At 37.6% G+C, this 14,735-nt stretch overlaps 1 protein-coding gene across 13 annotated transcripts in view; it reads left to right on the top strand.

The window, feature by feature from the left end:
- The window catches only part of INPP4B (inositol polyphosphate-4-phosphatase type II B), a 428,243-nt gene that overhangs the window by 234,506 nt on the left and 179,002 nt on the right, over positions 1-14,735 (top strand). For all 13 annotated transcript variants that reach the window (XR_011738872.1, XR_011738873.1, XM_065836253.2 and 10 more), the window contains 2 exons: positions 3,533-3,637; positions 9,719-9,827. Coding sequence is in view for 11 of the 13 variants with exons in the window: in XM_065836253.2 (XP_065692325.2) it covers positions 3,533-3,637; positions 9,719-9,827 (214 nt within the window). In the remaining 2 variants the exon portion in view is untranslated. The remainder of the gene's footprint in view (positions 1-3,532; positions 3,638-9,718; positions 9,828-14,735) is intronic.

The following is a 14,735-nucleotide window of genomic DNA, read 5'->3' on the forward strand; positions in this document are numbered from 1 at the left end:
ATAGGGCTAGTTTGCAATCAACGGTATTTCTCCTTGAGAACTTGACAAGGTTGGTTTCTTAAACTAGATCAGTCTTCTGTTATCTGGCGTCAGATGCAAAATTCGAGTTGATGTTTTGGAAAGCCTTAAGACAAGGCCAATGGGCCACGTTCTTCTTGGAAAGCTGTGGAGTGGTTTTGCCTCTGCTTCACCACCATGTTGGCAGCCAGAGAGATCTGGAAACACTGGCTCATTGTGACACTCTTCTCTCTCCTTCGTATATCAAAAACTGGGTTAATGTTAGCGTGTTTAGCATTTTTGATTTGTTACTCACTGAACAATTGTTTTCCTTTAACAAGGGGCTTTTTACATGTATCTTGTCACAAACAATTATAAACAACCAACTCCATATATGTCATCAAGGAACAAGTATCTCCAATCTCCTTTTGTGTCAGTGCTAGGGAGGACTCTTTTCACTCCTAAGCAGCAAGCAGAATGGGAGATAGCATCTGTAAGTAATTTTTTTCAAAATATTCCCACATTTCTCCTGTGCAATCACATGTTGGGTTTTCCAAGAGATATTACTTCTGAGAGATGCTGTTGTTAGTAGACCAATTCATTTATTTTTCAAATTGAGAGATGGCAGTGAAAGTGTCAGGAGACTGCATTAGCCTTAGACAGCAAATTTGATTTAGCAGCATATTTAGTGAAAATGGAGGTTTAAGGAAGTTAAAACTATTTCAAATTGCATTGTTTTGGTGAACACTTTTATCCTTAAAAATGGGAGACTATTTTAGAGGATGTCAAGTATTTTTATTTCAAGTGAATATAACAACAGGAATCTAAAAGAGTTAGGTAACATCAAAACAAATAATTTCAAGTTAATCTAAAGGACAGATTTGGGGCTTTTGGGAGGGAATAGAGCTTTGAAACATTTTTTTGTTTATTTTAGTTTGACCTGAAATGACTCACCCCCCCACCCCCCACCCCCCCCGCCCCGATTTTTTTTTTTTCCCCCTCATTTTGGTCATCAAACTGAAAACTCTTCTTATTCATGCAGCTGGAGAAGAAGGAAAGACATTCTAGGTTAAGACATTGAATATTGCTCTGGAAAGTTGGACACTATCCCTGCCTCTGTCACAAGGTTCCTATGTGGGACTAGGCAAGTCAGACTTCAGAAGTGGTTAATAGATGCAGGTTGTTTTGCAGAAGTACCTAGCACTTATGGATGTAATTCAGCTCAGTGGGAGCTGCGCTTCCAAAATGGAATGTGATGTTGCATTTTACTGCATGCTCTGCAGAATGAGATCCTCCATATCTCATATTGATGCATTGTTTCTTAAAGACTTTGATCTTAAGTTATTCTCTGCCATTAGAATGGATAAAATTATAACCCTTTTACTCAGTCAGTTTAAATTATTCTATAAATATTTGGAACGCCCTTAGAAACTGTGCCATGCATGCAGTAGACAGGTTTGAAGAAATTAATAATCCTGTGTTTATGAGAGGCATGAGCAATATATTTTAACCCAGATACCAAAGTAAAGTTGGAAACAAAATGTTAAATCACTGCTGCTAAAGTTAACAACAAAACCCCATAGCATTCAATGAGCTGGGAAAAGCCAGTATGTGATATGTCATTGAAGTCTATTTCTCAGTTCCTATTTAGGTGGATGTCAGATGGAGGTTGCATCTGTATTCTGGTATTTCCTAACTTGGAAGAGTTTAATCTTGCAACAACCATTTAAAAAGAGGGAATTTAGTTTTCTTGGTCCTTAAGTAAAATTTAGCAAGTTATTAAAAAACGAAAAACCACAGAACCACCCCGAACTATACTGTCAAATGGAAGATATCTCTATCTGCATTTGCCAGTATTAATTCCACTGCACGGATCTTTCATACCTGGGTTAACAGAATAACTGACAGCAGTGGGTGGTTATTATCCCATATGTTTCTGACACTAGAGGGTAGGAGATTCTTGTTTCACAGATCTTCCCTGAATAAAGGAATAACAAGACTTAGCAATGCTGCATGTGTTCTGTTCCAGCTCAAGACAGTATACTCCAGGGAGGGCAGGCTCTTCTCCCTCCTACTCTTCTTTCACCTATCCCTTGTAATCTGCTCTTATTTTAGTCTTCTCTTAGTCTGACAATATTTCCTTGTCTCGGATCCCATTATTCCTTAAGCTTTGATCTTGGTCTCAGCTGAATTCTCATAAATAATCTTCCCCCTTTCTGTTTTCTTTCATAATTATTTACATTCTCCTCACCTGCACTATTCAGATTTATTTTCTGATACAGTTTGTTCCCTTCACTGCTCCTGTAATTTTGTCTTTCTTTACTTTCTAGATGCAGGTTTCATCAGCACCAGTGACTCCTGGTTTCAGACTGTATCCCCAGGTTTCCTACCTCATCTGAATCTTTGACTCCTGTCACTTGCTTTTCTTGCTACCTTTGCCCTTAATTTCTGTTAAACAATTATTTTAAGTTACTGAGCCTAGATAGCAGCCTAAACAGGCTTGGCTGGTCTTGGAGCATCATTGGTGCCCTCTGGCAATGTGATTTGCTTTGCGAGGCTCAGTGCTTAGTTATAGTGGAATCTGTGGCAGTTTCAACAGTAAAATTTCTAGCAAATCTTGACTGAGTAAATTGAAAAGAAGAATTTCAAATATTTCTTTTACCCTTTTATGCAAGAAAAGATGGGTCCTTTCCAAAGACTTTTTTTTCCCACTAAATCCTGTCTGAGTCAGAGGAATTTTAGTCCAAATGATTAATAATTGGCAAAATGATAGCGTGGTGAAAAAAATGGTCTAAGTAAATTTTGGGCTGCCTGAGTGAGACTGTAGCACCACCTCTTTTTCCTAATCTATACTCTTTTATTTTATATATATATCTGTTGTATCAAGTATCTCCAGTTAAATTGCATTTTCATACTGTCAGACTTCAATTACATTCCTTTATACCACCATAGTGTTACTCAATATCTCATACTTTTGAAGTATATGAGCAGATTCTTTTTTTTCTGTCAGAGCATTGTGCTTCTTGTCATTCTGGCTTTTTAGGAAAAAAAAAAAAAACAAACCAAAACACAAAAACAAAAACAAACTAATTCATAGCTTTTCTTGAGTTAATTTATGTTTATTTGAACTTTCTAGAAAGAATTCATAGCCTAATCAATGTAATACCTTTGTTTTAAGGAAAAAAAGTTACATGGTGAAAATGCTGTACCATCATAGCTCTGTACCCCTGTGTTTTTAGCACAAAATAAACATAATGCACATTAACTGTGGCATTGTTTCCAGCAGACTGCAGACCTATTTCAGACACCTAGAATAAAAAATTAGCTTATTCTGTGAATTAAAAGCTGGGTTTTGTTGCTTGCAGTGTGGATACATGCTGAGACTCAGTTAGTGAACTATTCTTCTCCTAATATACAATTACACATTAAAAGTAAATTAAAGAAGACTGCTAGCATACAAGTATTGTCCTTGCATTAAAAAGAAAACATCTGCTGGGTGCTTAAGATAATGATTCTTTAAACTTTTGTTTTTCAGGTTCTTCCTTCAAATCGAGCTGTAGTAAAGGAGAAAAAACTTTAGAATTCATCCCAATAAATCTCCATCTGCAAAGAATGCATGTGCACAGTCCTCGACTGAAAGGTGAAGTATATGCTGTGGAGAAATTCCCTAAGTATGACAAAGTACGCTTTGAAATATAATTAAACTAGTGACTTAGAGGTATGGTTTCCATTTAGCCCTTTTTAAGGTGCAAATATCTTAGTTTATATGTCCAGTTTCTAGAGTGAACATTAGATGGACATACTTTCAGATGAAACCTTAAAACCACAGGAGGACTGAAAGGTATTCTGTTTAGTGGGTTGAATCTTGGTCGTTTTTGATTTTTCGCTTAATGGTAGGAGACTGACAACAGTATTGTTAAAATTTATAGGCCAGGCATGAAGATGCTACACATAAAAAGCGCAGAAAGTAGTAGTCATAAATTGATTTATATTTTCTTCAGTAAATTTGTGTGATTTGGGCTTACATGGGTTTGGAAGAATGCTGAGGAGAAAAGAATATCATAGGTAATAGTGACTTAAAGAAAATTCTGAGATTCATTTCATGTTGCATGTGTTTTGCCAATCAGAGGAGTTTGTACAGTATTGGCTTGTCAGATTCATACAGTATGGCTTGATACAGAGGGTTTCTGGTATGACTAGATGTTGCTTGTTTTCTTAGTTTGCCAATTGGTTTGGTTTTTTAATAAAATCAAAACCAAGCTTCCAAATTCATTACTTACAACTGTGTGCCACTGTACGGGTTCAGTGTGTTTAATTTTTCACTTTATATAACAGGCTCTAGAATCTTCGTGTGTGGTTATTTCCTCCGTTTTGTTTTGTGTATATATCTGGAACCTTCCTGTTTTCCTGAAGGGTTTGATTTCATTCTGTTAGGCTTGTGCTTTCTGCTTCTAAAACCCAAGCTTTTGGTTTTAGATGTTGTTTGGAGTATTTCTAGAGCAGCTGAGTAGGTACCGTCTGTAGAGGACCACACTTCAGTAAATCCATGATACTGAAGAAGTGGCCGGATTGCCCATCCTCCACATTTTCCCACAAATTGTGAAACCTGCAGCCAGACACACTGCTGCCCAGATTAATCAGAAGTTCTGAGTCTGGGGCTGAAACTTGGGAGTCAGGTCCAAAGTTAAAGCTATGCAAGGGATTTCTCTGCCTCATCTTCTGAAGCCATGAGTTCTGGATACTGACTGCAGATCTTAGAAAACTAAGGAGTGGTTAACTAAATTTATTTTAAGTTTGGTGTTGGTTGGTTGCTTTGTCTGGTTTTTTTGCCTTTTTTTTTTTTTTTTTTTTTTAATGTTTCTGGTTTTTGTTCTGTTTTCCTAAAAGACAAATTCCAGGGGTGTTGTGCTCATTTTTTCTCTACGCTTCAAATAGAGAAGCAAATGCAGAATATATGTTCACCAAAATGTATTGGTTACCTATGCGTGGTTAAAAATATTCGGTTGTAGCAGCTCAGACCTAATAGTGTAATGATTCATACTGACACACTGCACAACGTTCTGTAAGATTCACGTGCTTCTAGAGCATCAGCTTAATTTTTCATTGTGTTCCACAATGTCAGTGTAGTGTAAAAGCCAGTCTCACCTCTCTTGTTTCTAAGGTATTTTCCCCCCCTCACTGTGCCAACAGAGATAGTGATAGAACACCAGAAGTTGCCGGGATGAACTTACCATCCGAGGTGATGTGAGTAGCACAGTTCCATTAAGGACAGTGTTACTTCCGAACATAATATACCCTATTTCTTAGGAAGCCTGAATGAGCCCAGCGCTGCTTCTGCCTAAATAACCTTATTCAGTGCTGCGCTGTGCCACGTGAGCATTTCCTTAGCATTAAGTGCAAATATCTCACTGATTGTGCTGAAAAGACTATGAACTTCTAATAACTTCTGGAAAGGGGGATAATTTTCTGTAATGTCTGTTTAGTACAGAAATGTGTTGCTGCTGCTTGCATGTAGTTTCAGCAGCATCCTTTATAGAGAAAATATTATATTTGTGTGTACATACGAGCAAATCATAGTACAGTGAGTAATTTGTTGATAAATTGAGATCTATTAAAATTGCTGTCACTGTAGAAACATGAAAATTACAGTCTATAAGTTTTTTTGCCTTATACACTCTGCATCTGATCAGATTATAAAATAGCAAGTACAGACAATCATTATAGGAGTGTTATACTGTGTATTGCTGATGTTCATCCATTTCCAAGTTGGCACAGGGGGATATCTGAATTTAGATATTGTGGATTGGTTCAGTATTTCATCATTTTTTTTACTAAACAATGGTACCTTCAAATATTTTATCAAGATGGGGATTTATAGTGACAGAACATGAGAGCAAAAATTTTAATTTAACTAATGTTTTGAAGTTAATTAACTCAAATGCATTTTTATATTTGTAATATCTTCAAGTGGCCAGAACCTTAAATTTATGTATTTTCAAGAAAACCTCTCTGGGAACGGGGTATTGTATGTTCATTTGCCAAACAAAAAAGTGTACTGGAGTACACCACTTACTGAATCACCCACAGTGCTAATACTACTAGAGTTTTATTTGGGTTTGATGACTTTTCTCCTTTCTCTTCCAAAAGTAGTTTGCCTGTGGCATATGGTTAATCCATAATTGAAAAGGGTACAGAAAGAGATAAAAGTTAGAATAATCTTCTAAATTTAGATTTTTATTATTATTATTATAAAACACTCCCTTTTTTCTTTAGCTATTGTTCACAACACTGACATGAGAGTTAGATAACACTGTTCTTGTTACACTCTAGAGATTGAAACACATTAATACAGAAATAATTTGTTTTAAAATCAGGGAATTTCTACCTACACCTGTTTTGGGAAGACTGACACCTAAGTTATGGGGAGATCTTTTTATTTCTCTGTATAAAAAATGGGTTCCTCAATATGTTTAGGATATTTTGGTAGCAGTACAGTATAAACATAACAAAAAGTAGTAAGTGATTATTAGTCTTCAGCTGGATAAATAGTTTCTGTATCTGTTACATAGCCACTGTCCCAGCTGTTTACTGAACTAAGTTTCATTTTATAAGCACTAAATAGTTGTATCTTGCACTAGATACATACATTTGAACAGTTTGTAGCAATTGCTAATCATTCTGGGACAAGTAGCACTTCCACATCAAGTTGATCTTTCTCATCTGTGCTTTCATGTATCAACAGGCACAAAAGAAAAGGGGGCATATAAGAATTCACAGAGGTTGTGATTAAACAAGATGATGAGTCATAAATTCGTCATTAACCCTTACACTGTCAGGTATCTTCATTTTGGGAATGCAGGAGACGTTTTATTTCCATCTATTTAAAATATGCACATGGATATGTGCTTTTTTGTTCAACATGTTCAATAGCAGGTTTACTGAACTTTGATTCAGGTTGTTGTTGTGTACTGACGTGGAATAGAAGATACCTATGTGTTTAAACTTGCAGTAGGAACAGCTTTGAGCAAAATACTGTTATATGATGGGACAACCGTCTCCCTATCTATTTGATAAACAGCACAATTTGCTGTTCATCATACTACAGAAGTCAAATTTATATATTGCCATAGCTTTTGTTTTGTCCCTATTTATACATTAAGCGTGCTCATTTTTAAAAAGTTTGAGTGGTAGAGATTCTCATTTTGCTTCTGGCCAGTGTGAGGCAATGTCTGCCTCCTGTGAAGGCAAGCAGGTTGCTTCAAATTCTAGAGTGAACTGTGCTTGACCTAAAAATCCCTCAACTCTTTAAATTGGTCTGATAAACCTTAGGTTTATGTGGTTGTCACAATGTTGCAAAAGCTCTGTGTTTTATACTGGAAGGAGTGATGAGCAGGTAATTTATATTCCTGTAAGATGAAGGAATTGTTTTTTGGCAAGTGTGCAACTGGTGTTAGTGTTTCACTTGTATAAGCAGGAGGTATCTTTGAGTCAGAATAATTAATATGAAATGGTGCTCTATTTAAAGCTTGGTTTCCTTACACTCTGATCTTTTGCATTTTCTTCCTTCAAATTCTGAAGCAATTATTTCAGGAAGGGTTGAGGGTTTGTTATTAATTAACAATTTGGGGGAGCACGTGGACAATATGATACAGCTCCTACCACTGCTGCATTTTAAGCTTTGTCTCCGCTCCAGAGAGCTGTCAGCAGCAGCCTGCTGCTCCTGCTGCATCCAAGGTGATGATGCTTCTGAGTTACTGGAGCATTCCTGGATCAGCACACTCATGCTGACACTGCATGTCCTTCCCCAGGAGCTGTGCTGATATGTAAATGTAGCACATCCCAAGACATTCCTCCCATGTCTTGCAGCACTTCCTAGTGCATTGTGCTCTGTAAAGTGGGAGGGAGGTTGTTCCATGCCAATCACCAGGGCTGTAGACATTTCTTTTTCTCACTGTCCCATGTTGGTTTGCATGGGGCTCAGCTGTTCTGGGTGTGTTTGCATCTCAAGCAGCTGTTCCTTGGTGATGCTGAGAGGGGACCATAGGCTGAACAAAATCTTCCTTCTAGGTAAATCCCCCCCCCAAGTAGCTATAGAGTCACTGTTTTTAAAACATAGTTGGAAAAAGTACTAGGGTTTATAAACCCTTTCTGTAGTTTTGTGAATTATCTCGAAACATATTCAGTTAACCTGATGGGTTTGTCTCTTATTTTGGTTTCAAGCGACCCTTGTTTAAGCAATGGAACTACTTATTCTCAAGTACCAGTGGACCTCTAATAGCCCAAGATTATGTATTATGGATAAATCTCCATGAGGACCTGAAAGAATGGACTATTTAAGAATCTTGAAGCTCACCTAAGGCTAATGAAATTATGTCACTTCTACTTTTAAGTGGAAATTGAAGAGTCACCGATTCATTAGGGTTCAAATCAATTTGAGTGAATATGCTTTGAGATTCAGCTCTGGAAGTAAAACATAGTTCATTAACTGTGAATCATTTGTACAGCATTCTTGCTTCTAGGGATATTTATCATCAGAATGCAAGATAAGTTCTATTTTAGGAGAGGATTAGATTTTAATTTACATGGGAAGCTTCCTTGATGAATAAAATAATTCACACAAAAAAAAAGCCCTCTAATATTTCCTTTAGAAGTACATTGTAAGAATGATGCATTCTGACCTGTATTTTTAATACCTCCAGTGAGCCTGGGCACAACACAGGTACTGCTTAATGCAAATGTAGATTCTGAAAATGTAAATTTCAACTTTGAAGGAATAATTATTGTGGTTTGGGAGATGTAATTAAATCTTAGTCTCTGCACTGACAATCCATCACAGGCACAAAGTGAGAGGCTGTTTTTAAAAAGGTGTTCCATCTCCACTTCTGTAAGGTACATCCCTAGAAAAGGTTTATCACATATGGTGCAAGACATCAGATGTTGTCTTAGCAAGAATTCCAATAGTATAGTTTATTTCCCATTCCGGTATCTTTCAGCTGAAACCTACTGACTTGCTCTGTACTTATAAGCATATATAAAAATTAAGTATATGTCATAGAACAGTGCTCTTCAATTTAGCATTAAACAGGTAATTATATCTTGAAGTGGAAGCTGAATTTCAAAATAGAAAAGAAATGGACTAGTAAGGTTGATTAGTCATTGGACCAACTTCTCTGAATGCAGCGAATTCATTGTCACTTGAAGTATTTAAATCAAGATTAGATCTCTTTTAAAAAAATAAATAAATAAAATGATGCCTTCATTCAACCAGAAGACCAGGAATCATTAACTGGAATTCTGTAGCCTGTATTATTCAGGCAGTTAGACTATTCCATCATAATATGGTCTCTTTTGACTCTAAAATGCATAAATATGTGCGTCTCAGCGTGACTACAAGTTAAATAATAGAAGGGGTAATAAAGTGAAATACACAAAGGGCCAATTTACTTGGCGGCTTTGTAAACTGCAGAGCTAGAATACTGTTCTGCACTGTGGCGTATAATTTAGGTGTAGCAATAAATCAGGTAAACTTTCTAAAGTGTGCAGGTGGCTACATGGAAAGATTGATTAGTTCTTGGGCCTCCTTGAGATGCAGATTATTGATTATTCCTTGGAAATAATACACACTTGTTGTCCTCACATCTTGTAGAGTAGGTATCGTAGTGTTGCCATACGTTGAGCGTGGGCGCGTGCGAATCTCTGTGCTCATCTGTTCCCGTTCCAGATGCTCTGTATGACGTCATCACCGTGGGAGCCCCGGCAGCGCATTTCCAAGGATTTAAGAATGGTGGTCTCCGAAAACTGCTGAGTAAATTTGAGGCAGAAAGACGAAAGTAAGTATTATTTGAAGTAGCTAGGAAAATATAATTGAAGTTGCATTAAGATGTTATGAGCTCATTGAGTAACAAAACATTTTATCTTGCTGAATGCATGGAAGATTAAAATCTAGTGGGACAGGACAAGGATTCATTCATAAAATATTTCCTTTTTCTTCCCTGCTTTACTGAATGGCAAAATTGAAGCACTATTTTCTTTTAAGGTCAAAATTGGGAAATTTTCTTCCTGTGTTCCAGGAAGCTTGATGGACATCAGTGCTTGAAAACACACAGTTCAGAATGAGATTTCTCTTCAGTAATTCTTGTGCTAAGTAGAAAGTAGCTATACACAATTTTTCAGTAAAGAAACAGTGGCTTAAGGTATCATCTTCATTTCTGACAACCCTGGGCATATGTGAACAAAAAAAATCTTGTTAGCGTACCTGTGAAGTACATAAATGTTCTTTTTCTTATTCTTCAGAAAGCCAAAATGAGACTTAAGCAAAGGTAAAGGCCTTAAATAGGGTTTCAGTTTTTTGCTGTACTCAAATGCTTTGTTCACCACTGAACAGGTACAGAAGTCTTAGTTACATATTTTGCAGACTAAGAATTGGATGTATTTGGGTTTGTTGCTATGGCTATTAAGTTTTGAGCAGCCACAGCTGTTGCTGGCAGCACCCATAGCTGTGACTGTTCAGTGCTTGGGCTGCCTGTGCCAGCCCTGTGCATTCAGTGGCACAGCGTTTGGAAGGGAATGCAGGCAGCACTGTGTCTATGTATGCTAATCGAAATCATCACAATCTCCATAGAAAATGGAATCCATTATATTCAGTGCATGGTCCTGCAGCCTATGTGCGTTGGCAGAATGTGATTTCCCCAAATGGAGAGCAGATATGAGGCAAACTTGAAATTATTATCTGGAATTTCTGTTCACTGGAGAAAAAAAGGAAGGATGCCTTAAAGAGAAGAGAACAAGTCCTTCATGAGTTCTTCCTGGGGGAACATATATACTGCAGCATCTCATAGGAATGACTTGCCAATGCCATTGTTTCTTAGTTGCCCCTAACAGGGGAGGGGAGAAGAGGATGGGCTAGACCTCCTTTCTTTGGATCTTGTGCATTGTTGTGTGTAAAAAGGCTGGAACGGCAAAGGATACTCTGTGCAGCACAGCCGCTCCTCATTTTCCTTCACCCTTATTTCAATGACTTAAACTGTGGAGACCTCTAAGTTGGTAGAGGATTGTATTCAGGAGCGCTGGGTAAAGCTTTGTGCAGGTTTTATGAAGGCTTTTCATACCTATTTCAAAGTGCCTATGCGTCACCTCTATTTGCCCTGCTTTTTAGACTTTTTTGCATCCCTCAGAAGCACCTGTGTTTTGGTAACTTTCAAGGACAGGATACTGCACCTTTACTCCGACAGTGCAGTTTTCTGTGTGTTTGTTCTCCTGGAAGAGCGAAAGTCTGTGTTTATGATGATGTGACGAGGGTTACTATGTTACTGTCCTGTCAGGTAAGAAGAGACCCTGACTCAGGCTGACAAACTTACATCTGAGCACTTAAACCAGAGGACTGCAATTTCTAGTGAATCACTTATCAGACCTGAAGAAATGGTCATTTAGTGTATGAATTCCCATTAAATAGAAAGGAGGACAATTCTAAAACTCATCTTCCCTTCTGTCTATGAGGGCACCTCAAAGAAAGCTCCACTATTTTTTTTTTTTTTTTTTTTTCCTCTTCAACTAGAAGAACTTAGGTGAGTTGAGAGACAGGAGAAAGCAAGTTCTCAGTATAATCTTACTTATTTGGATATTCAAGAGTGGGTCTACTTTAAACAGACATACGAAAGGACCATTCTGATTCTTACCACAGAGAAATTTCCTTTACTGTGGCAATGACAACTTTATTTTGTATGCATATGTTTGTTTAACTACATGAGTATGCTTTAAGGACAGATAGCATTTCTAGGGGCAGCTTTTACAATTTAAATTTTCTGTTTTACAACGGGAGCAGCTTTTCTGAAGATTCGGTTGAGGGAAGAAATGGCACCTTGAGATATCAGTCAGAATATAAAATGAACAGTAAAAAAATTGCAAATTTAGCAGGTATTTCCTCTAGGCAAACTGAGTTAAAGACCTAGAGAAAGATGTGGGAAGAAATTATTTCTCAAGTCAATCCCAGTAGCTTTCAAGACATCCTTGTTAATGCACATGACAGAATGCTCTGCATGCCTTCGACCTTCAGGATGATTATTAGAACAATTTATTGAAATATTAAACAGTGTCAGCGTGTCATAAAATATTCCTTGCTCAAACACTTGTGGAATTAACAGGAGGAACTGTTAACTGGTAGCAAGGTTATATATCACACCTTGCAAGAGCATAATTGCATTTCCAGTTGCCAAAACCAAACAAGAGTGAAACGTATGTTTTGTGAAATTTATCAAACAGAAGCATGTGGAAAATGTGTATCTAAAGATAGGCTTGGCATATTTTCTATTGCGTAGAATATATATGTTTGTGCAGACAAAAGAGGGGAAGGTATTGTATAATAATATTTATTAAAATGCAGTGGTTTTGCAATTCTTCTCTTGTTATGACCAAGCTAGTTATATTAAAGCGGAAAAAAAAAAAAAGGTAAATTTCTAAAAACATTGTCTCAAAAGGGAAAAACGTATTTATTTCAGGTGGAAAACAGGACTTAATGGTATATGATCGGAAGACAGGTCCACTGCTTTATAACCTGGTCAGAATCTGTACTGTTCTTTATCTCCACCAAAGAGAGAGGTAAAGGGCCTTACCAATTCAAACATCAGGCATGTCTGTAAGGCGTGACACTAGTATGTCTGTGCATTTAGTAGCTTGTAGTGAACTTTGTAAGACCAGTAAGAACAATGGATGCCTTTTTGAAATCTTGTTTAGGCGTGGTAGCACTTAAATTCAAATAAATGAAGTGTGATGGTTAAGGTGTGCTAACTCGTTGCAGGATATTCATTATCTGTATATGGTATATATTTATTTTAGAAATTTTTTGTGTGATGCTCTGTTGGTTTGTTCTTTTTATTTTTTTCCTTCTCTATTTCTAGCTAGAGAAGACAGTAAATCAGTTATTCAAATTCATTCTTCTGTTGGCCTGTTAGTAATAGATTACTACTTCTAGCAAATGGAAGGGCAAATTATTATTTTTAGAGCTCAGTTGTGCAGGAATGTTTAAGGCAGACATTCTGTAATTTATACCCGTAAAATGCCACACTGCTTGAAATGTTTATAAATATCTTTCAAGGTATGCTAAGGACTTTTTTTTTTAACTATTGAAAATCTAATTTCGTGATCTGTGCTTTAGCCAAAACACACAGACTTAAGATTACAAGATTTTTGATGCCCCAGTATTAACCATCAGGAAAACAGAGGTGTCCCACAAGCTGCATTAGGTGCCATGATTCACTGTGGTATTGTGCACCATTTCTAGCAAGTTTTTTAGAAATGGTCCTGCTTTAAATTAGCACAAGCTTAAAGCTGAAATAGTACTGAAAAGATTTTTCTGATGATCGTTGTTCGGTGATGGGATTTTTGGTTGGTTGGTTGGTTTTTGTGTGTGTGTTTTCTGTTTTGTTTGGTTTTGGTGGGGTTTTTTTAGCCATAATAATTTGATTTGCATTCAAATTGTCCAAAGGAACCTTTTTTTGTTTGACAAAGCTTAGACTTTTGGTCAAGGTGCGAGTTGTGCTCCTTCAGTGAAGTACCAGCCTTTTTATTAAAGCTGTTATCTTCATTATTCCTGTTACCTGAATTTTATAACCTTCAAACCATTTCTATTCTCTGAGGAACCTGAAATGGTACTGTTTCACAGAAAATCCCAGAGATGTTGAAATAATAATGGTTTGTGTTTGACCAAATTTTAACCTTTATTCTCAAAGAGAAATCACAGCCTGTCATGCATAACGCTTTTCACAGAGATGTTATTCTGTCCTCACTTGCCTCTTTTTTGTGTGTGTATGTGAGAGAGATTTGACTTCATGGAGATGAACGTTTTTGCTGGAAGTTTTGCTGAGAAACTGCCAAAGTTTGTGCTATTCATTGAGATATGAAAGTATCATCACAGTATGTTCCAACTGCCAGGCTCTCTGCACAGAGTTGCCTGAGGCATTTCCTTAAGCGGGCAGAAATGAAAGGGGACTGGGGCTGGATAAAGAATCACAGAATGGTTGCGGTTGGAAGGGACCTCTGGAGATCACCTATTCCAACCCACCTGCTAAAGCAGGGTCATTCAAAGCAGATCACGCAGGAGCACGTCCAGGCAGGTTTTGAGTGTCTCCAGAGAAGAAGGAGGGAAGGTGGAGTTGGGCGAGACTGCATGCAAAGGTTAGAAAGGATCCTATGTTTTGGAGAGTAAGAAGCTCTTTCACCTGTATGGGCTCTGGGTGTGGCAAGAAGGAGAGTGGATCTATGGCTTTGCCAGCCTTTCTTGTAACGTACCCTTCAGCAGGCTGCCAGGAAATTGCTCCACCAAAAGGCACCTTTTAGCCTCAGGCTGGTGGTGCGGCACAATACCTTTTTTTCTTCTAATATGAACCATGCTCAGTCACCCTGATTAAGTTTTCTCCCTATGTTAAAGGCTACTTGAATTTTTCCAGCAGTATAAAGGTACTCTAAAATGATTTTGAATAGCTGTGGCAGGCTTTCCCTAGGCATTCAGCCTTCCTGGAGTGAGTCTTCTCAGGAAGATTCACTCTGAAATTCATCCATGCCACAGTGGCATCTGACACGCTTGGGTCTCTACAGGGCTGGTGAAGGGCATTGTGACCATCCTTTTCACTGAAACTCATGCCCCATCACCAGTTGATAGAGTTATTCCAGGGGTCAGTTAGGAGTGAAGAGGAAATAGAAGAGCAGCAAGAGAAGTTCTGTGCATACACCTTTAGCCATTGCTT

Source organism: Patagioenas fasciata, chromosome 4 (genome assembly GCF_037038585.1).
Source record: "Patagioenas fasciata isolate bPatFas1 chromosome 4, bPatFas1.hap1, whole genome shotgun sequence".
Lineage (NCBI taxonomy): Eukaryota > Metazoa > Chordata > Aves > Columbiformes > Columbidae > Patagioenas > Patagioenas fasciata.